This window comes from Hoplias malabaricus, chromosome X2 (assembly GCF_029633855.1).
Source record: "Hoplias malabaricus isolate fHopMal1 chromosome X2, fHopMal1.hap1, whole genome shotgun sequence".
NCBI lineage: Eukaryota > Metazoa > Chordata > Actinopteri > Characiformes > Erythrinidae > Hoplias > Hoplias malabaricus.
In genome coordinates, this window is record NC_089819.1 from 39,120,438 (window position 1) to 39,145,324 (window position 24,887).

Here is a 24,887-nt window from a genome sequence, read left to right on the forward strand (position 1 = left end):
TGAACAGTAAACAAAATATATATTTGCTATTGCTATCTCTGGTTTAGATTACCATTTTTTTTTTTACCTGTATTTGTATTTGAGAGACCATTTTAAACACTTAATGTTCAGCTGGATGTTCATGTTTCTCCTCTTTTGAAAGAGATGAAAGCCTGAGGCTGTACTACAGAAACATCCTATCTTATTGTCTCAAGTTCAGATTGGACTGGTAAAGATAAGAAGCAGAATCAGTAAACGTAAAACTATATTTAGGATATTTTGTCAGTGTGGGATGCTTCTATAATACTATGTACAGTACTGTGCAAAAGTTTAAGGCACCAGAGATTATGAGATTTAAAAAGCTATTTATCTGAGCAGTAGGTTTTTATTTGCTAAAAAAACAAACAAACAACAAATAACGCCCAACAGTAGAATAAAACCAAATAACATTATTCCAGTAATAATAATAATAATAATAACAATAAGTATTGATCGACCGATATGGGTTTATTGATGGCTGATGCCAATTTTTAGACAGCAGTAGTGGCCGATGGCCAATATGTAAACCCAATATTCCCATTCCTCAAGCAGTGAATAAACTAGAGGCATTATCATGATTTCTTTTTACAGAAAACCCTTCAAATTTGTAAAAAAAAAAAAAAAAAAACATTTAGAGGTCCTGAAATATATATGAAGTGGTCAACAGCTTATGAAAACCACAAAAAAAATGTAGGTGCTTGTCTTATTTTTGAGAAAAAAAAAAACGTTAGTGACTATAAACTGCTCTTCATGAGTCCCATTACTTTTTTCTTTTTACAATTGTGTCTCCAGGAGTCTACTTTCATCAGGTAAAATCTAGAGTTGATACCTCCTACTGATTTGAAGATATTCAAGCTGGAGCAGACAGTGGACAGATGACCTCTCCAAATGTCTCTTTAGACCCCAAGCTCTCCATAAGGAAAATAATTACTTTTACTGCAAAAATACAGTGCATATATCTTGTCTAGATCTAATGTCAACATCCTAGTGTTTTTCTTGACTTTCTATGAGAAACTCGTCTCCTGTCCCTCACCAAGTGGCCATTTACCCCTCACCAAACTGTAAAACCCCTTAGTTATGGTGTGTTTTATTCTGATGTACTGAGTTTATTTCTGATGTTTACACCTGTTTCTCACCAAGTACAGTGTTCCTTTAGAAGACTGACGTGTTAAAAGGCGAGAGCTGCACTCTTATTGGCTGTAGAGCAAGGCAACCTTCCCCACATCCCCTGCTGCATTTAAATGTCCTCAGTGGGGGAAATGTAACTAGTAAAAGACATCTAAGCTTTGAAACATGTTTATTGACTTGAATATTGTTTGTGGAGTGAGTGTCTGCCAAATACAACCATTTGAGTCTCTTTAGGTGTCTGGGTCTGTTAGGCACTGAAAACAAAAAAAATATGGCGACATGAAAAATCTGAAAATCTGTACTGTCACTAATATTTTTTCATAACAATTTTAATAACATAGCAAAAATACTTATTTATCAGTGAGATTACATATAAAATGATTAAATCAATGAAAATCAGTGACTTTAAGCTTTAATTTGGTACATTAACTGTCAAATTTGGTACTTGAGATATACTGACGGATTTAACAAGTGATTTTTTTTTTTTATAGGTGCCGCCGACCAATGAGTGAAATAAGAGGCTAAATAATACTGGGTTTCTAAGTTACAACTATCAACTCCGTTTATGATGCAGATTATTGAGTGTATGTTACAAAGAGCAGCCAGTAACAAATAGTGAGAGCTGAAGAAGAAAAAATAATTCATACTGTTTTCTCTGATGAGACGGCATGCAGCTACAGGTTGGAGGCTTGTACTCCTGTATGCTCAATGCTCAATGATGTCTGCCTGTAAGATGGCAAAATGGACGCAAGGGGCGCTCTAACAGCCAGAATGTCGGAGCTGCCCACAGCATTGCCTCTGTGCATTGTGTAAATATTGGCCTCTTTCGCTAATATATCAGCCGATGCCGATTATATAAAAAATGCCAAAAATCGGCCGGCCGATATAGCGATCGATCACTAACAATAAGTTCAATTTATATAGTGCCTTTCACAATCCCAAGGACACTTCCAGAAAGTGTGATATTCTGTGTGCAAATGTGCTGGTTTGGTATAACTTTTTCCAAATCTCTCCTCGTGGCAGTCCGTATTATTTGAGGTTTTCATCCAATACCTAGTTTTACCGGTTAATAAATAATGATTTTATATAATGTGTGCTGTTGATTTAACAAATTCATGCAATCAAGGAGAATCTGAACAAAACATTGTTCTTCAAACTCACTCACACCTACTACTTTATAGAAAAAAAATCTTATATTTCTTAATTGTTTTATATTATTATTTTTTGTATTTACAGTGATTATATGTAACTTTATACAAGCACCACACTTACTGAGAATTCATTAGTTTAAATATATATATAATTGTCTTGGATGCCTAAGACTTCTGCACAGTACTGTACGTATCAGAAAATAAGGTAAGCTTCTAAAGTTAGGACCAGTTGTTTTGTAAAACTACTTTCCCTAATTCAGTCCTAATGTTTAATTTCCAAGGAAGGTAGAACAAGATTTCAGATGAGGAAGTTTCTGTAATATGGCCTCTGGTCTTGAATGAGTGAAAATGACTGGCCCATGGAAATAATTTTCTATAAGAAATTCTCTCCAAACTATGGGAGAGCATAATGCGTCCAGCACCTGTTTGGTGTTGACCAGTACAGGGGATTCTGTGTAATTGTTTATGTGTGGCCCTAGGACCATCGACTGAAGCCAAACACTTCCACGGTATAGATTCAGGCTGTAGGAGACCAGGGAAGCAGATCACCACCATGTACCAGTGAGCTCTGGACAGAGAGACAGAGACAGAAATAGTCAGTGTGCTTTGGACAGAGGAAAATATTAATTATAATAATTATAAAAACAACACTGATAATAATAATAATATCCCTAATACTAGAGATGGGAATATATTGTTGATACCACTAATGATACAGATATCTTGAGGATTGGCGGATATCTATATATCAATTTTCATTTAAAATGAGTAAAAAAAAAAAAAAAATTTAAAAAACCCAACAATGGTCAAACTATTCAAAACTCTCTACTAGGGAACATACGTCCACTAAGTCTTGTTACAGAACTGCATGAGATTCAATGTATTTCCAATCCAACATTTTCTGTTGATACTGGCTCACTACCCATCAATATTGATATTTCCTGAGAGAAGAATGATATGAGTGTGACAGTTTGGATCCTTACACTTCAGTGGGCACTGTCTGTTCTTATTAAACATCTGGGAAGTTCTGACTCTAACTTTGCATGCAAACAGATGTAGGCAGATGTGCTTAATTGATCCCACGGGGGAAATTGGGATGTAGTAAAATGGGGTGGTCTAATCAAATTTAAAAGTACATACTGTATTATGTACTGCTAGTCATTTTCCCCAGAAAATGATACCAATCCCCACATCAGCACACCAACACACTGGCATCATAAACATTAGTTCATAGTCAGAAAACCACAAACATTCTTTACACTTCCCAAAGCAAGCACAGTGTGACTATTATGTGTGTTCATGTGTCAGACTCAGATGTTGTTAGACAAATTGTCCAATGACTAAAGGATATTGTTGGTTACATTGGCTATCATATACATCCCTGGAATATTGACCAATTTGATATAAAACACATTTTTTGGGTCTTTAGTTTATGGAATCACTTTAAGAGAAAGAGAGAGAGACCAGATACTCACTCTTGGTTGACTGGTATAAAGACGTAATCTTTGCTGAAAATGTCGACGTGTCTGGTCCATGTTCTCACTCTGCGATGGCGTCTGTACTGAGCCCTGTAAGGAAAACCACATTTTTATACATAAGTGTGTGTGTGTGTGTGTGGGTGTGTGTGTATGTGTGTGTCTCATTTTCTCACGTGCCACCAGCCTCCTCTTCATTGCAGTTGTCTCTGCGTGTGAGCTGTTTGTAGAAGAAGCTGCTGAAGACGTGGGATCTGTTGGCCACATCCTCATCTGCTCTCTCAAGCTGCAGATACCTTCAAGGAAACAGAATTAGTCATTTCAATTTACTTTTATTCACCTGCATTTATGCCCACTAACCTCCATTTATTTCCACCAAACTCAATTCAACTACACTCATCCTTATTCAACTCTATTCACCCTCTCTCATATCCATTCACTCCTCATTCCCATTCACCTTCACTTAGTTTCATGCATTTCCACTGTAGTGGAGTATGAGCCAAATATGAATATCGGACAATCAAGAAATGAAAAGTTTTGGATTAAAACTTTTCCAGTCTGCAGAAGACTTTTCGTCTGCAACATAGCAGCCCCCACACACACAACCAATCTAAAGACATCAAAAGAACCCTTTTAAGTAACACATGGCCCCAACACCCCCCTTCTCTCTTTTAACTAACAGGAACTGTCGAGATAACTAACTTAAAGAGACAGGAACCTCAAACAAAGAAGAGAGCTTTTACGGCCCGTTTTTATGACAATGGCACCTAAATGTCTAATCCTTATCTTTCACGGAGATCAACAGATGTTCAAACCAAAGTGACCTCGAGTGAACTCCCGTGAACCAACAGCTGAAACACGGATTAACAACGACACCAAATGGACACTGGCGGAACTACACCTCGCCCGGAGTCGCCGCAAGACAATAGCGAAAATAGTCGATCTCTGAGTTATTTGTGTATAAACGAACGTATGAATGTCACTTTCTGTACCCTCAGATGAATGCCTACCTTCTAATGAAATGATGTATAATGCCGATTGTTTCTATTACAAAGATCAGTTTTGTCTCTGAATGAGAGAAAATGGATTAATGTTTTATTTTTCAGCGTATCATCACGAATTGGACGTGAACAATGTACTCAAGATGGGACCTTATGTAAATGTCTGATATTAATAGTCCAATGTACTCATTGTTATAGGTTGATAACAGGTATAAGAATTTTGATACGAGAAACTCATATTCCTTATGTATGAATCACAGAGTCAAAACCCCCTCCTCCTACTCTCTCTCTCTCTCTCTCTCCCTCACGAGAGTCACGTGAGTCTGGACTCGCGTCCAATCAGAAAGAGGACGCCTCCCATTAGGGCGTGACCGCGCCAGCCTTGAAAAGGCCAAACAGCAAGACAGACAAGGAGTTCGAAGTTTGAAGAGTCGCGAGGACTCTGCAGAAGTAACGGACCACGAAAGGAACTGGAAAAGAGAGGACGCCGACAACAAACAAAGAAAAACCTCTCAGACTTCAGAAAAGCTTACGAGAGACGTCTCGAAATTAGCTAAGAGTATGAAGTTTTACTAATACGTCGAGTAATTTGAATATCTTTCTTTTCCTTTAATCTTGTTTATGTTTATTACCTATCGAAGTGTGATCTCACGAATGATCAAGGCGGGTGAAACTTATTTGTGGCCAAAGTAAGGTATCAACCGTTTGAGTAATCGATAACAGATATATTAACGTTATAAGCTGATTCCTGAAGACATCAATCCTGGAAAGCTGAACAACGAGACTAGCTAATACTCTGAAAAAGCCTTTCCACTACGGTGGAAAACCAGCCACGCCTGTGAAAAACCGAAGAAGGGAAATCTCGATCAACGCAGCTCAGCTCGGAATCGAGGGTCTTCAAATCGACTGTAAAGAGATCCTCCATAAGCGGGCCTGCTTCTCACCACGTGGGAACGACGAGAACACCCCGGGACACGGAGATTAAACAACAGGACGCGACGGCTCGGTGAAACGGCGAACGAGTAAGCTAGCGTATTTAACACCTTTTCAGTAGCTGATGTCCAAACAAACCCTCTTTATAATTTACCATTTATTAACCTTAGTTAGCAACAATTTAGTCACAAGTTAGAAGTGCCTAGCTCACCTTAAGGTCAAAATCAGTTCCCCCTGCCGGACACCGTGAGATTACAAGGTTGTGCTATGTTAACTAAATATCTTCTTTTTATTAATAAAACTCTCATTATTTGAAGTCACAGTGTTGGCAATTTATTCATTAGAATTTCTGAAAATCCTGAAGAACTCATTTAGCATGATTATTATTCATTCTCAAACTAATTATTAATGTTTTAATTGCTTAAACCAATTATAAATCTTAATTAATATCATTAAGTCAAATATCAGAGGTTGGAGGAGTTTGAATAAGGTCAAGGCTATAAAACAAATTATAAAATTATATGTATATGTATCGGGGTGTATGACCAACATCCACTACATATAAAATATATATATTTTATTGGCGCCCAACGTGGGGCCAGGAAAAAGGCTTTTAATGAACAAACTGCAAAACACTGAATATCAGCTTGGGTTTATGAAATACTTTCCGCTGTTTGTGTTGCTGAATAACGATTGAGATTCAAAGCTTGATGTGGGTAATTTCGTGTTGTGTTTGTTACTGCTGAAAAACTGTTCTGTGATATATACCGGTTAGAAAATAAGCTTGGTTGTTTTTGAAAGAGCGCGGCTCTGCGCCATTTTGCATGCATTAAATTGAGGCCTGGGCACGTCTGAACTGCGCGAAATTCCGCTGTGAGACTTTGCCGTCGGATTCGACCTCCCGCCGCGAAATCCCGGCGAAGAGAGACCACCGAACCGAATACCCCCGTTCGTTTTAAACTGGGTCGCTACCAGCGTTAATAACGAGATCGCGCGCTAGGCGATTGGGAGGTTATTAAACAGCCGAAAATACGGCTTGTATGAAGAGCAGTCTGCTCTCGTCAGCTGTTCCAGTTAAACTGAAATCATATTCAGAAAGGAACGAACCCCTTTGAAGGGGCGGAGCTGAAACTAAGGAGGGAAATTCAAAACGCCCCCAAAACAGAGGAAGACAAATTCCCTCTTGTGGTATAAGTGCGTAATTGCAGGGAAAAATACTTCATAACTAGCGTCTATTGAAGCGTGTCCTCCCTTGCTCCTCCTTGTGGTCAAGTGGTGCTACCCTTGACGTTTGATTCCCGTACACCCTCTAGTGGTTGGGAGGTTGTCCGCCGAGACAACATAAGTGTTTAGCAGCCCTCTGGTGTTTAAAAGTTGTCATTACAGATGAAATTCTTTTAAAATACCTTAGTGTAAAATCTCTGTTCCCCTTTTAAATTGTTATTTTTATTTTTGATAGAGTATCTGAGCGTTTAAAACCTTTATCCCATTTTAGATTTTAATCTGATAACGCCCTCTAGTTTTGAAACTTCCCGCTACAGTGGAAATTCCCATTTGTGTTAGTGTATCTGCTGGTACCGTGTCTATTGGGATTCCCACCAGCGCCGACTGGTGTCCATTGCTGCTATTGCATTGTAACTTGCTTGTCGCCCTCTGGTGTCCTAGTCTGGTATTACAATTTAAGTTCAACTTAAATACTGAAGCTCGCTGTTGCCATTCAGACTTACCTTCAGTACCCTCTGGTGGAGAAAACTTGCTATCGCAATTGAAATTGTCGACCAGTTCACACTGATAAGACCTGGTATCACAGCTCTAGTGGCTGTCTCTAAACTCTGCACATCTGAATAATTACAAGTAAAGGCTTGGAAGCATAATAAGTTGATACAACTACAGCAGACAGTGTGCAGTAATTAGAGATTGACACTTTAACTTGATACCAGATCACAAACGCAGTTAAAAGAGAGAGTCTTTTAATCTCGCTATTCTTAATAATTCTGTAATTCGGAAAATTCTTTTACTTTCATAATTCCTTAATTGGAAATTATATCTAATAATAAAACTCACTTAATATTAAAATTCCTTCATCCAAATTTTTCGACAATTCTTTAATTCAAAATTTTTAATAATTTTAATTATTGAAAAAAAAAATTTTTTTTTTCTCTTTCTCTCTTCTTTTATTCACTCGCACATAGCAACTTTCACTCCACCCTCTCCTACTAACAGACTTCCCTTAGAGATTCACAAGTGAACTCTAACACCATACATACTAGCAGTTACTCTTAGAGCACTCGGTACAGGTGAATTTAGTTCAGATTTAGTTAGAAAAGGGATTAACGGAATTAATCCTAACTAAATAGAAGTAAGTTACACCTCGCAGTTAAAAACACAGCTAACATGGCAGAAGGGACTTTTTCTTCGGAAGTATATGTAGAAGGTTTGTGGGATGAGGCATTCTCTGTTCTGACCAGCATCACCAGTGATGTGATGCCTGGACTCGCAGAAACTGTGCAGAAAACCTCACAGGCCCATCGTGACCACATGGTGGCTAAGTGGGTAGAGAACCACTTAACCGACATCCTCAAGGGCAAGCCCCTAACTGAGGCCTTAGGTCAAATAGCCCTCCTCGCTGTAGTACAGCTCAGAGCCAGCGAACGTGAGCTTGACGTGTCACGGCGACAGCAGGCAAAGGTAGAGGCAGAGCTAAGTCGACTTCAAAGCGAAATAGCTGAAGGGAACACGCTGCCCCAGGTCACACCCAATGTGCCACCTAGTGCCGCTACAGAAAGACAAGGCCAGCAGGAAGATAGTGAGGATCAGGAACCAGACTCAGGGACCGTAACCTTTAGAGCTGCTGCAGCACCTCCTCTGGTATCAACGGGTATTTCCCCCTCCCCTGTGTCTCCTGTCAGTCGTCCCTTACAACGCCCTGCTAGACCCAGAGCACTGCAACCCAGTGTCTGGTCCCCTCAACCTTTACCCTCTCATGGTCCCTCATACAAGGACCTAGATAAAATCGCGCGTAATATAACCCGCTTTGATCCCAAACCTGACGGTTCTAATGATATCTTTTCCTACCTAAAAGATATTGACTTCTACCTCCAAAGGTTCCCCGGGATCACCATAGATGACAGACTATATGTGATTAAACTGACCTCCAACCGAGACGTCAGTAACTTCATTGAACGTCAGCCAGACTATGTAAAAGCGCGATATGATGTGCTGTGCCAAGCATTGGAGGAAGAATTCTCCAATCACCTGTCACAGACCGGACTGGCCGCTGCTTTGAACATAAAACAGCAACGCCAGGAATCCCCTCAGCAATATTATAATCGACTCAGACAGGCGTACTTCGGACCTAGAAATGACTCCGGAATGGAGGAAGAGTTAAATTTCAAATCACTATTTATCCAAAACCTCCATCCCCACACCAGTCACCAGTTGGGAGTCTCAGCTTGCCCTCGCACCCTGTCTAGCAGGCAGCTGCGTGATTTAGCACTCAGAGGTTTCCTCAAAACCCAACAAATTCCCAACAGGCGGTCCGAAACACCCCAAGTCTTCAATGTCGACTCCAGTTCCCCACATTTAGAGTTAGAAGGCGCCACCCAGGCCGATCCACCAAGATCCGCCCTGAACCCTTCCTCCACTCCGTGGACCAGTGAGGGCCCGAAACCTCATCCGCCCTCACACCAATACAAGCGCTACCCTCCTCGCAGGCCAGACAGAAATCATGACAAAGATTTCTGGAACCCTCGGGACAGGGCTGGGTATGGTCGTGACTATTACCCTGTAGAAAACCGCGGTGCGGGCCGTGGAAAACCATCACACCCCCATAAGGGATATGAGCGAACAGCTCCGAACCAGCTTTCTGATTCCTATAGAGAAAAGAAAGAGAAATACTGGTATCAAAATAAAGAAAATCACGCTAGAGACAAGCTTAAAGGCACGGAACTCAGCTCTAAGGAGTTAGAGGACATCCGCCGAATGCTTGCAATGATTTGCAAAGAGAAAAAGAAAAAACCTGACGTTCTTTCTATCACCTCTTCGCGGTCTAACCCAAAGCCATCCTCTAACACCCCAGAAATGTTAGAGAGTTATGTAGGAGAAGTGACAAGCGAAGCTCCGTCTTCTAGCGCACCGCGCAATCTCCTCGTGACCCAAACAAACACTGAAAACCCGATGATACAGGGGGGTGACTTGCAACCACCCTCCAGTGCTGTTTTGGTTGTTCAGTTAGACGGTAAAGAAGGTTTAACGTCAAATGACCCTTCAGTCATTGAAGGCGACACACCCGTCCGACAATTCATGGGACACTTAACTGAGAAAGGGGTTGCACGCAAATTCTACTTGTCCACCATTGTGGAGAGAAGGCTAGTACATGAGGCCCTGTTGGACACTGCATCAGATGTCACGCTCATGTCTTCCGCCTTATTCCACCAGGTTCGAGCCATTGCGCGGCGTGAAAATCGCGAGATACAGCTCCAAAACTGTTCTCTTAAAATTCAGCCGTATTCACATGCAGGCCTCACTATCCAGTCTATGGCACTAATACACTTAGCCATTGGACCAATGACCTTAGTGCATCCAGTCCATGTGTCTCCTCTCGAAACAATTCCCTTCCTCATCGGCAAAGATCTCCTTAATCGCTTCGAACCACTGATTGACTTCAAAAGGTCAAAGATCTGGGCACAAGTGCGTGAGCCTTTACCCATCTGCACCCCACACCACCGGGAAGCTCAGTGTTGCCGTCTCGAAATCCGGCCTGAATCAATAGGAGATCCACCAAGTCAGATCCCTCACTTCGAGGAAGAGGAAACTGAGCCCATGGCAGCCACACCAGAGACAGCAGTCTCTCCCTGGCCCCCTAGTGCCATGTTAGAACAACGGAACACCTTCCTATGCACTTTCACACAGCCGTCCACAACAGACGCTCCAGGCCTTCCCATCGTGAATGGTCTCACAATCCAGGACTATCATGTAGACAATGCAGTTCTGGCTCTATGGACCGACCAGTCCGCCATAAGCCAAACCCTCTTTAACACTCTGCGCCTCACTCAACCAAATATTCCTTTGGTGAGCAGTCCTTGTCGCTTTCCTCTTAACCTGGCATCAAAAGCAATGTCACCCACTGATGGAATTTGCGCTTTAACCGTCCAGTGGAACAAAAGGGTAATCACCCATTATTTCTTAGTCGTCCCTAACTTGCCGCACGACGTTTACATTGGTAGTGACTTCTTGGTGCGCCTCGACGTCCACGTAGACACCCTCAATAGTGTACTGTGGTCTTTGACTGATGTTTCAACGGAAACCTGGTCCTCCGATCTCAGCAACCTAGGCTCAGGACAAACTATTCCCGAGGTATGTCAGGTCACTAACCAAGGTTCACTTGTGGTACCTGCGAACGCAGCAAATGTACCCATCCGCTTAGTCATGCGACCTGGCCAACACTTAAGCCACGCGCATGCACTTTTCCAACCGTCACCTCAGTTCTTCGAACTAGGCCTCACCCTCGAAGCCACACCTTTGGTGGAGACGCGAGCAAGATCCACCTATCTATTCGTACGGAACGAAACCACTCAACCCTTGACGATCCCTCACTCATCTCCTCTGGGTTGGTTAGTCAGTACGAAATTCCATGACTTCGAGTTGCGAATTCCGATCATAGGACCAATGCCTGAATCCCTGCTTCTTGATCATGCAGAATCAAAGGTGTTCTACACTCATCCGACACGAGCTGTTGCTCTCTTCTCAGCTCTGGACATGAGTAATGATGCCATTTGCAGGATAGATCTCGCTGACGACAATCAAATGACGATCACGGTCCTTTCCATAGATTCATCCCCGGAATCCTCCCGGGAACCATCTCTTCTTCCCGAAGCGGGAGAAAACACTTCAAAGCCGCGTACTTCGAAAGAACTATCTGACTCCGAATTTCGTATCCAAGTCGAACAAGTTCTAAAGGAGGCCGACGCCCTCCAAAGCAAAGAAGAACGTGAAAAACTCTGTGAAGTGCTCCTTAAATATCAAAAATCTTTTTCCAAAGATTCAACGGACTGTGGTCTCACTGACATTCATTCAGTACGTATTCCCACTCGTCCGGGAGCACCACCCACGTTTGTCCGCCAATACAAAATTCCGTTAGCATCCTATGAACCGGTACAAGAAATCATTGATGACTTGCTGGAAAAGGGCATAATTCGACCCTGTAACAGCACGTACTCGGCACCATTATGGCCCGTCATAAAACCAAATGGTAAATGGCGCTTAACCATCAACTATCGGAAACTAAATCAACAGGTTCCCTTGTCTCGATGGCCGATGACACAATTGGAGCAAGAGCTTCCCTCGGTCCGAAACGCTAAATACTTTTCCACCATCGATGTAGCCTCTGGCTTCTGGACCATCCCGGTGCAAGCAGAAGACCAACACAAGCTCGCTTTCACTTTCGCAAACCGACAGTACACATTCACTAGGTGCCCTTTTGGATATGCCAACTCACCCGCGGAGTTTAATATTTTCTTAAACAAAGCATGCCCTGATGCCCGCGAGCGAGGCACCCTCATATATGTGGACGACATACTCATGCGTAACCACTCCCTACAGGCACACATTGACGAGATTGATCATGTTCTTGACCAGCTTACAACAGCAGGTGCGAAAATATCACTCTCCAAATGTCAGTGGTGCAGAACAAAAGTGAATTACGTCGGTCTGCTCGTAAGCACTGATGGTGTTGAACCACAAGTGAGTCGAGTGCAAGGGGTAACAAACCTCGCAGCACCCACCAACCTTAAGGAACTCCGCAGTTTCTTAGGAGTATGCAACTACTCACGACAATTCATAGAGAACTATGCGGACCTAGCTCGTCCACTTTATGACCTCCTGAAAAAGGACACTCTTTTCACCTGGGGCGAAGCCCAGGAACACGCCATGCAGGCACTAAAATCGAAACTGTGCACGGCCCCATGCCTTGCCTATCCTGACAGTAGCAAAGAATTCTACCTAGAAGTAGGGTTCTCGAACCACTGTCTCAGCTCCGGTCTGTATCAATTACACGATAGAGACAAACGTGTCATAGCCTATGCTAGTAAAACTATGCTGGCTGCCGAAAACAAATACAGTGACTGCGAAAAAGCACTACTAGCAACAGTGTGGGCAGTCAAACATTTCTCCAACTACCTAGGTGGTCAGAAGGTGATTGTTGAAACTCATCATCAACCAGTCACTTTCCTAAACAGCCAACGAATTCGAGAGGGTGTAGTAACTAACGCTCGAGTAGCGTCATGGCTAATGGCTCTCCAAAGCTTTGACTTAGAGGTGCGTTACGCGCAAAACTACAAGAGCCCCCTAGGCACAGGCCTTGCTTCCTGCAGGCGATGCGAAGGAAACATTCCTTCCCAAGTGCCACAAACTCCAGAAACCCTCTTACCCACCGTGGCTAACCACCACTATTTCGATCCTAACACATGCAAAGACCTTGTCACTGCGTATGTAGATGGTTGTTCGTTCCGCCGAGAACACACCCTGATGGCAGGGGTGGGTATTATCGGAATAAACGGATGGCCTCACGAACCCCTAAGTTTCAAATTGGGTGCTCAGTCCTCCCAATATGCTGAAATAGCAGGAATTCTTATCACAATCCAGTCTGCAGTCCAGAAAAGCATAAAAACGTTGGTGATCTGCACAGACTCCAACTACGCGCGCCTAAGCTTCACATGCCACTTGAGACTGTGGAAAACCAACAACTACACCACGTCAAACAAAAAGCCAGTTAAACACAAAGAGCTTTTCGCGGCATGCGAACACTTGGTAGACACACATGACCTGCAGATCTACTGGAAGAAAGTGAAGGGTCACTCCCGAGTCCCGGGAGATGACAAAGAATTCAATGATCAAGCAGATAGCTTAGCCAAGCAAGGGGCCCGCGAAGGCACATCGTGGACATTCGATCCCTCCCTTTTTCCAAACCCACCCGACATCGAAGTCCTAGCTGTCACACGGTCTCGAACTGTAACAAAGGCGTCGCCCGACAATGCCAAAACTACCATTGTCTCTATTAACCCTGCTTTTTCGGACGCTGACTTAGTTACTCTCCAAGCTCGAGACCCATCCATTTCTAAAATGCTTAGCCATGTCTCTGACCCATCTACTAATCCCATCGCAGCACAAGACCTTGACACCATACCAGGCCTTAAAGACCTATACGGCGCCAAAGCGTCCCTCCAAGTCGTCAAAGGCTTGCTAGTTCATGCCACTGACTCGCACACTTCACCTACGTTCGTGGTTCCTCAGTGCCACAGGGGGGTGATGCTGATGCACGCCCATGACTCCCCATCTGCGGGACACAAAGGGGTCAAAGCAACACACCATGCGCTCAAGCAGGTGGCATATTGGCCCCACATGGTAAAAGATGTGGCTGACTACATTAAAGGCTGTCTGGTATGTTGCCAATTTCAACCCTCGAATCCTCTTCATAGAGCCCCCTTGCAAAAGAAAGGAGTATCCTTCCCTTGGTCAAACCTCCAGATAGACTGGGTTGGACCACTCACTCGAACAGTAAGAGGTAACAAGTACTTCCTCACAGTCACGTGTGCATTCACTAAATGGGTAGAATGCCTCCCCGCACCGAATGACACAGCGTTAACCACTGCATACTTACTGATGAACCATGTCTTCTCACGGTTTGGCCTACCCAGCCGTGTCGACTCTGACAGAGGGACACATTTCACAGCTGAGGTCATGCAGCAGCTCTGGCAACTCTTAGGAGTAAAAACCAGCCTTCACATTAGCTACCATCCTCAAAGCTCAGGTCAGGTAGAGCGAGCCAACCGAACTGTTGTTAGCATACTGAAAAAGTACGTAGCAGCAAACCAACGAGACTGGGATATCAAACTCCCCCTCGTACTGATGGCCATACGGGCGACCCCACACGACGCGGTCGGGGTCTCACCCTTTGAGTTGATGACAGGGAGACAAATGACTCTGCCTCTACATCTGTTATATCAGCCAGGTGAAGCTAGCATAGCCGTAGCCTACACCACTCATCAGTATATGGAGGACCTACAGAAACACCTCAAAGCTACTTTCGCCTTTGCCCAGCAGAAACTGGAAAGAAGTGCAGAAGGTCGCAAAGCGTACTATGATCACAAAGCATCCCACGACGAACTCCAAATAGGGGACAAGGTATGGTACTACATCTTTGTCCAACCTGTTGGAAGGTCGCGAAAAACAGGGGGGAATTTGGCCCGCAAATTCCTACCCCGATGGTCCGGTCCCTATAAGATAACAGACAAACTGTCCCCCGTTGTTTACAGGATCAAAATAAACAAAGCTCGGGGCAGTACCGAATTCAAATGGGTCCACCGCAACCAAATCCGACCACACACAACCCCCATGGGACTTGTAGGGGATACTAACGCTTGTGTTAGATCATAAACGACAGAACCAAAGGCAGGAAGGGTGTTAGTTAACAAACAACTATAACCTTCTACTCACACCTTAGTTCTCCTATCCCTTTTCCCTTTTTCTCTCACTCTTTAGCAGGCAACGAGCTTCTAACCAGACTGAGGACACTCAGGGTGCAAGACCCTAGTCCCTCATCGTCAATTATTGTAGAGTGCTTACCCTAGGAAATTTTTATCAAAAAGGGGGGTATCGTGAAAATTTCTTATAATTTGTCTAAACGACTCGCCATAAATACCCTAAATCTAACCATGAGCATCTCTTCCGGTAGGATGGCCCCGCTGCTCATTCTCCTGATCGTCGGCTCCCTAGGAACCGCCGTGCTCCCTGAAGTGATTGAACCAGGTCCTGACTCAGGAATAATACTGAAAGACCAGCCGGGACTGCTAATCACTAATTGCCGCCTCCATACCCAGAGAGTATTTATACGGTTGAATCCCGCCGAAGCGTGTAGCAAAAACCTACCGATAACCACGCTGCAGACTGGCCGGAATGGAGTTAGATGGACTGAGGAAGCTATCAGCCATGCTGAAGCCGACGTAACTCACATGCTCCGCCAGTTACAAAAGTTTACCGTAACGCAATCAGAACTAAATGGTTTTAATAAACGACCTAAACGCTTCATAGGCGGATTGTTAATGGCAGCTGCAACTGTGGGATCACTACTGAGTCTCGGAACGTCCGCCGTCAATGCCGTCAATGTAGCCACTGTTAAACGTCAAGTAGGGGAATTGCAAGCGGAAATTCCGAACATTAAAACCCAATTAGACAAACAGCAGCAGCACCTGCAAACCATTGGGCAAACCCTACGTGGCACCGTCGTAGTGCTCAACGCTCACAGTGTCGCTTTGAACAAAACGCTCCAGACGGTTAACTCCATGCTCTCAGTAGTACAACTTGACCTTGCCCACATCCAGCTTGTGAATATGTTATTGTCTGATATGCTACAAGAAATCAGCTCCTCTGTAGATAGCCTAGCCATGGGGAGAATCCCTCCCTACTTGGTGCCCCTATCCTTAGTACAAGAGATTTTATCCACAGCAACTCGAGAAGTAGTTACTGATCTCCAGGCCCACCTAGCCTATACCTTAGGTAGCGCCATCCCAATTTATGTTAATCCTCAAGACCGAGAATTAGCATTCATTATTAACCTTCCCATAATGGCGCCTGAAAACATATACCGTTTGAAAGATGTTGTCAACGTTGGTTTCTGGCAAGATTCTGCCTACGTTCGTGTGAAAACAACATCTCTTGTAGCATACCAAGACGATAACCCTGACCTATATCTGGTACCCAATTTGCTTATGTGCACACTCACTAAAGACATTCACTACTTGTGCCCTAGCAAACCTTTCATTCGTGACAGCGCAAATGGGATCTGTGGCCTTAAGCCTATGATGAGTAATACTCAATGCCCGGTAGTCGTCACGCCCCGACGTTTGGTAACCAGTACTCAAGCTGAAATTGTTGGAAATCGTTGGTTGGTTAACACCCCCTTTAGAGAGGCCCTACTAACCTATGATCAACATGACACCTCAGAAAGGGTACTCCTTCCTAGCCAAACCTTCTGGGTAGACGTCCCCGTAAACGCAATCTTACATGTAGGAGACCTGGCCCTGTATCACCTAAACCCTGACCAATATGAGAGCGACATAGAAATCTCAGAGTTCTTCTCCAAACACACCATCGAGCTAGATACTAAAACCCTAACTCGCCTAGAATATGAGGGAACCCAAGTCATTGACCTGACCCCCATAGATAACACTCTTAGAGAACTGTCGTCTCAACCCCTATGGCCAGTTCAGCCTGTCACCTATGCATGGTCCACCCCGGACACCTTACTAGTTACCCTGGTAGGATTAGGATATCTTTTGACCTTTGGTATAGCTTGGTTCTATTTCAAACGCACTCGAGCCCTCCAGAGCAGGTTAGAAACTTGGTCTAATAAAATGGTCAAATTCGTTAGACATAAGAGAGCCCAGAGAGGTGAACCCCCAAGTTTTAGATATGAAGCCGAAGGCCATGTCGAAGAATCAGCTCTCGAGGTTGCGTTTGAACAAGACCTGCCCCTAAATAATTAGGATCCCTTCAGCATGCAAACATACACATTCCATATACACCCATACACTAATAGGAATACATCAGCTCTGGAAATGTGTTTGAATATGCTTGCTGACCTCACCTTCCTCCACAGCAAAAGTTCTTTTCAGCTCCATGATCCCTGACGAACCATAAAACTGAAAAGAAAGGGGGGAATGTAGTGGAGTATGAGCCAAATATGAATATCGGACAATCAAGAAATGAAAAGTTTTGGATTAAAACTTTTCCAGTCTGCAGAAGACTTTTCGTCTGCAACATAGCAGCCCCCACACACACAACCAATCTAAAGACATCAAAAGAACCCTTTTAAGTAACACATGGCCCCAACACCCCCCTTCTCTCTTTTAACTAACAGGAACTGTCGAGATAACTAACTTAAAGAGACAGGAACCTCAAACAAAGAAGAGAGCTTTTACGGCCCGTTTTTATGACAATGGCACCTAAATGTCTAATCCTTATCTTTCACGGAGATCAACAGATGTTCAAACCAAAGTGACCTCGAGTGAACTCCCGTGAACCAACAGCTGAAACACGGATTAACAACGACACCAAATGGACACTGGCGGAACTACACCTCGCCCGGAGTCGCCGCAAGACAATAGCGAAAATAGTCGATCTCTGAGTTATTTGTGTATAAACGAACGTATGAATGTCACTTTCTGTACCCTCAGATGAATGCCTACCTTCTAATGAAATGATGTATAATGCCGATTGTTTCTATTACAAAGATCAGTTTTGTCTCTGAATGAGAGAAAATGGATTAATGTTTTATTTTTCAGCGTATCATCACGAATTGGACGTGAACAATGTACTCAAGATGGGACCTTATGTAAATGTCTGATATTAATAGTCCAATGTACTCATTGTTATAGGTTGATAACAGGTATAAGAATTTTGATACGAGAAACTCATATTCCTTATGTATGAATCACAGAGTCAAAACCCCCTCCTCCTACTCTCTCTCTCTCTCTCTCTCCCTCACGAGAGTCACGTGAGTCTGGACTCGCGTCCAATCAGAAAGAGGACGCCTCCCATTAGGGCGTGACCGCGCCAGCCTTGAAAAGGCCAAACAGCAAGACAGACAAGGAGTTCGAAGTTTGAAGAGTCGCGAGGACTCTGCAGAAGTAACGGACCACGAAAGGAACTGGAAAAGAGAGGACGCCGACAACAAACAAAGAAAAACCTCTCAGACTTCAGAAAAGCTTACGAGAGACGTCTCGAAATTAGCTAAGAGTATGAAGTTTTACTAATACGTCGAGTAATTTGAATATCTTTCTTTTCCTTTAATCTTGTTTATGTTTATTACCTATCGAAGTGTGATCTCACGAATGATCAAGGCGGGTGAAACTTATTTGTGGCCAAAGTAAGGTATCAACCGTTTGAGTAATCGATAACAGATATATTAACGTTATAAGCTGATTCCTGAAGACATCAATCCTGGAAAGCTGAACAACGAGACTAGCTAATACTCTGAAAAAGCCTTTCCACTACGGTGGAAAACCAGCCACGCCTGTGAAAAACCGAAGAAGGGAAATCTCGATCAACGCAGCTCAGCTCGGAATCGAGGGTCTTCAAATCGACTGTAAAGAGATCCTCCATAAGCGGGCCTGCTTCTCACCACGTGGGAACGACGAGAACACCCCGGGACACGGAGATTAAACAACAGGACGCGACGGCTCGGTGAAACGGCGAACGAGTAAGCTAGCGTATTTAACACCTTTTCAGTAGCTGATGTCCAAACAAACCCTCTTTATAATTTACCATTTATTAACCTTAGTTAGCAACAATTTAGTCACAAGTTAGAAGTGCCTAGCTCACCTTAAGGTCAAAATCAGTTCCCCCTGCCGGACACCGTGAGATTACAAGGTTGTGCTATGTTAACTAAATATCTTCTTTTTATTAATAAAACTCTCATTATTTGAAGTCACAGTGTTGGCAATTTATTCATTAGAATTTCTGAAAATCCTGAAGAACTCATTTAGCATGATTATTATTCATTCTCAAACTAATTATTAATGTTTTAATTGCTTAAACCAATTATAAATCTTAATTAATATCATTAAGTCAAATATCAGAGGTTGGAGGAGTTTGAATAAGGTCAAGGCTATAAAACAAATTATAAAATTATATGTATATGTATCGGGGTGTATGACCAACATCCACTACATATAAAATATATATATTTTATTGGCGCCCAACGTGGGGCCAGGAAAAAGGCTTTTAATGAACAAACTGCAAAACACTGAATATCAGCTTGGGTTTATGAAATACTTTCCGCTGTTTGTGTTGCTGAATAACGATTGAGATTCAAAGCTTGATGTGGGTAATTTCGTGTTGTGTTTGTTACTGCTGAAAAACTGTTCTGTGATATATACCGGTTAGAAAATAAGCTTGGTTGTTTTTGAAAGAGCGCGGCTCTGCGCCATTTTGCATGCATTAAATTGAGGCCTGGGCACGTCTGAACTGCGCGAAATTCCGCTGTGAGACTTTGCCGTCGGATTCGACCTCCCGCCGCGAAATCCCGGCGAAGAGAGACCACCGAACCGAATACCCCCGTTCGTTTTAAACTGGGTCGCTACCAGCGTTAATAACGAGATCGCGCGCTAGGCGATTGGGAGGTTATTAAACAGCCGAAAATACGGCTTGTATGAAGAGCAGTCTGCTCTCGTCAGCTGTTCCAGTTAAACTGAAATCATATTCAGAAAGGAACGAACCCCTTTGAAGGGGCGGAGCTGAAACTAAGGAGGGAAATTCAAAACGCCCCCAAAACAGAGGAAGACAAATTCCCTCTTGTGGTATAAGTGCGTAATTGCAGGGAAAAATACTTCATAACTAGCGTCTATTGAAGCGTGTCCTCCCTTGCTCCTCCTTGTGGTCAAGTGGTGCTACCCTTGACGTTTGATTCCCGTACACCCTCTAGTGGTTGGGAGGTTGTCCGCCGAGACAACATAAGTGTTTAGCAGCCCTCTGGTGTTTAAAAGTTGTCATTACAGATGAAATTCTTTTAAAATACCTTAGTGTAAAATCTCTGTTCCCCTTTTAAATTGTTATTTTTATTTTTGATAGAGTATCTGAGCGTTTAAAACCTTTATCCCATTTTAGATTTTAATCTGATAACGCCCTCTAGTTTTGAAACTTCCCGCTACAGTGGAAATTCCCATTTGTGTTAGTGTATCTGCTGGTACCGTGTCTATTGGGATTCCCACCAGCGCCGACTGGTGTCCATTGCTGCTATTGCATTGTAACTTGCTTGTCGCCCTCTGGTGTCCTAGTCTGGTATTACAATTTAAGTTCAACTTAAATACTGAAGCTCGCTGTTGCCATTCAGACTTACCTTCAGTACCCTCTGGTGGAGAAAACTTGCTATCGCAATTGAAATTGTCGACCAGTTCACACTGATAAGACCTGGTATCACAGCTCTAGTGGCTGTCTCTAAACTCTGCACATCTGAATAATTACAAGTAAAGGCTTGGAAGCATAATAAGTTGATACAACTACAGCAGACAGTGTGCAGTAATTAGAGATTGACACTTTAACTTGATACCAGATCACAAACGCAGTTAAAAGAGAGAGTCTTTTAATCTCGCTATTCTTAATAATTCTGTAATTCGGAAAATTCTTTTACTTTCATAATTCCTTAATTGGAAATTATATCTAATAATAAAACTCACTTAATATTAAAATTCCTTCATCCAAATTTTTCGACAATTCTTTAATTCAAAATTTTTAATAATTTTAATTATTGAAAAAAAAAATTTTTTTTTTCTCTTTCTCTCTTCTTTTATTCACTCGCACATAGCAACTTTCACTCCACCCTCTCCTACTAACAGACTTCCCTTAGAGATTCACAAGTGAACTCTAACACCATACATACTAGCAGTTACTCTTAGAGCACTCGGTACAGGTGAATTTAGTTCAGATTTAGTTAGAAAAGGGATTAACGGAATTAATCCTAACTAAATAGAAGTAAGTTACACCTCGCAGTTAAAAACACAGCTAACATGGCAGAAGGGACTTTTTCTTCGGAAGTATATGTAGAAGGTTTGTGGGATGAGGCATTCTCTGTTCTGACCAGCATCACCAGTGATGTGATGCCTGGACTCGCAGAAACTGTGCAGAAAACCTCACAGGCCCATCGTGACCACATGGTGGCTAAGTGGGTAGAGAACCACTTAACCGACATCCTCAAGGGCAAGCCCCTAACTGAGGCCTTAGGTCAAATAGCCCTCCTCGCTGTAGTACAGCTCAGAGCCAGCGAACGTGAGCTTGACGTGTCACGGCGACAGCAGGCAAAGGTAGAGGCAGAGCTAAGTCGACTTCAAAGCGAAATAGCTGAAGGGAACACGCTGCCCCAGGTCACACCCAATGTGCCACCTAGTGCCGCTACAGAAAGACAAGGCCAGCAGGAAGATAGTGAGGATCAGGAACCAGACTCAGGGACCGTAACCTTTAGAGCTGCTGCAGCACCTCCTCTGGTATCAACGGGTATTTCCCCCTCCCCTGTGTCTCCTGTCAGTCGTCCCTTACAACGCCCTGCTAGACCCAGAGCACTGCAACCCAGTGTCTGGTCCCCTCAACCTTTACCCTCTCATGGTCCCTCATACAAGGACCTAGATAAAATCGCGCGTAATATAACCCGCTTTGATCCCAAACCTGACGGTTCTAATGATATCTTTTCCTACCTAAAAGATATTGACTTCTACCTCCAAAGGTTCCCCGGGATCACCATAGATGACAGACTATATGTGATTAAACTGACCTCCAACCGAGACGTCAGTAACTTCATTGAACGTCAGCCAGACTATGTAAAAGCGCGATATGATGTGCTGTGCCAAGCATTGGAGGAAGAATTCTCCAATCACCTGTCACAGACCGGACTGGCCGCTGCTTTGAACATAAAACAGCAACGCCAGGAATCCCCTCAGCAATATTATAATCGACTCAGACAGGCGTACTTCGGACCTAGAAATGACTCCGGAATGGAGGAAGAGTTAAATTTCAAATCACTATTTATCCAAAACCTCCATCCCCACACCAGTCACCAGTTGGGAGTCTCAGCTTGCCCTCGCACCCTGTCTAGCAGGCAGCTGCGTGATTTAGCACTCAGAGGTTTCCTCAAAACCCAACAAATTCCCAACAGGCGGTCCGAAACACCCCAAGTCTTCAATGTCGACTCCAGTTCCCCACATTTAGAGTTAGAAGGCGCCACCCAGGCCGATCCACCAAGATCCGCCCTGAACCCTTCCTCCACTCCGTGGACCAGTGAGGGCCCGAAACCTCATCCGCCCTCACACCAATACAAGCGCTACCCTCCTCGCAGGCCAGACAGAAATCATGACAAAGATTTCTGGAACCCTCGGGACAGGGCTGGGTATGGTCGTGACTATTACCCTGTAGAAAACCGCGGTGCGGGCCGTGGAAAACCATCACACCCCCATAAGGGATATGAGCGAACAGCTCCGAACCAGCTTTCTGATTCCTATAGAGAAAAGAAAGAGAAATACTGGTATCAAAATAAAGAAAATCACGCTAGAGACAAGCTTAAAGGCACGGAACTCAGCTCTAAGGAGTTAGAGGACATCCGCCGAATGCTTGCAATGATTTGCAAAGAGAAAAAGAAAAAACCTGACGTTCTTTCTATCACCTCTTCGCGGTCTAACCCAAAGCCATCCTCTAACACCCCAGAAATGTTAGAGAGTTATGTAGGAGAAGTGACAAGCGAAGCTCCGTCTTCTAGCGCACCGCGCAATCTCCTCGTGACCCAAACAAACACTGAAAACCCGATGATACAGGGGGGTGACTTGCAACCACCCTCCAGTGCTGTTTTGGTTGTTCAGTTAGACGGTAAAGAAGGTTTAACGTCAAATGACCCTTCAGTCATTGAAGGCGACACACCCGTCCGACAATTCATGGGACACTTAACTGAGAAAGGGGTTGCACGCAAATTCTACTTGTCCACCATTGTGGAGAGAAGGCTAGTACATGAGGCCCTGTTGGACACTGCATCAGATGTCACGCTCATGTCTTCCGCCTTATTCCACCAGGTTCGAGCCATTGCGCGGCGTGAAAATCGCGAGATACAGCTCCAAAACTGTTCTCTTAAAATTCAGCCGTATTCACATGCAGGCCTCACTATCCAGTCTATGGCACTAATACACTTAGCCATTGGACCAATGACCTTAGTGCATCCAGTCCATGTGTCTCCTCTCGAAACAATTCCCTTCCTCATCGGCAAAGATCTCCTTAATCGCTTCGAACCACTGATTGACTTCAAAAGGTCAAAGATCTGGGCACAAGTGCGTGAGCCTTTACCCATCTGCACCCCACACCACCGGGAAGCTCAGTGTTGCCGTCTCGAAATCCGGCCTGAATCAATAGGAGATCCACCAAGTCAGATCCCTCACTTCGAGGAAGAGGAAACTGAGCCCATGGCAGCCACACCAGAGACAGCAGTCTCTCCCTGGCCCCCTAGTGCCATGTTAGAACAACGGAACACCTTCCTATGCACTTTCACACAGCCGTCCACAACAGACGCTCCAGGCCTTCCCATCGTGAATGGTCTCACAATCCAGGACTATCATGTAGACAATGCAGTTCTGGCTCTATGGACCGACCAGTCCGCCATAAGCCAAACCCTCTTTAACACTCTGCGCCTCACTCAACCAAATATTCCTTTGGTGAGCAGTCCTTGTCGCTTTCCTCTTAACCTGGCATCAAAAGCAATGTCACCCACTGATGGAATTTGCGCTTTAACCGTCCAGTGGAACAAAAGGGTAATCACCCATTATTTCTTAGTCGTCCCTAACTTGCCGCACGACGTTTACATTGGTAGTGACTTCTTGGTGCGCCTCGACGTCCACGTAGACACCCTCAATAGTGTACTGTGGTCTTTGACTGATGTTTCAACGGAAACCTGGTCCTCCGATCTCAGCAACCTAGGCTCAGGACAAACTATTCCCGAGGTATGTCAGGTCACTAACCAAGGTTCACTTGTGGTACCTGCGAACGCAGCAAATGTACCCATCCGCTTAGTCATGCGACCTGGCCAACACTTAAGCCACGCGCATGCACTTTTCCAACCGTCACCTCAGTTCTTCGAACTAGGCCTCACCCTCGAAGCCACACCTTTGGTGGAGACGCGAGCAAGATCCACCTATCTATTCGTACGGAACGAAACCACTCAACCCTTGACGATCCCTCACTCATCTCCTCTGGGTTGGTTAGTCAGTACGAAATTCCATGACTTCGAGTTGCGAATTCCGATCATAGGACCAATGCCTGAATCCCTGCTTCTTGATCATGCAGAATCAAAGGTGTTCTACACTCATCCGACACGAGCTGTTGCTCTCTTCTCAGCTCTGGACATGAGTAATGATGCCATTTGCAGGATAGATCTCGCTGACGACAATCAAATGACGATCACGGTCCTTTCCATAGATTCATCCCCGGAATCCTCCCGGGAACCATCTCTTCTTCCCGAAGCGGGAGAAAACACTTCAAAGCCGCGTACTTCGAAAGAACTATCTGACTCCGAATTTCGTATCCAAGTCGAACAAGTTCTAAAGGAGGCCGACGCCCTCCAAAGCAAAGAAGAACGTGAAAAACTCTGTGAAGTGCTCCTT

General features: G+C 44.0%; 1 protein-coding gene across 1 annotated transcript in view; it reads right to left on the minus strand.

The window, feature by feature from the left end:
* Nucleotides 1-24,887, minus strand: part of LOC136676862 (sentrin-specific protease 7-like) — a 68,762-nt gene that overhangs the window by 10,732 nt on the left and 33,143 nt on the right. The window contains exons 15-17 of the mRNA XM_066654130.1: nt 3,949-4,068; nt 3,773-3,865; nt 2,720-2,865 (exon numbers count right to left, since the gene is read on the minus strand). Coding sequence (XP_066510227.1) covers nt 2,720-2,865; nt 3,773-3,865; nt 3,949-4,068 — 359 coding nt within the window. The remainder of the gene's footprint in view (nt 1-2,719; nt 2,866-3,772; nt 3,866-3,948; nt 4,069-24,887) is intronic.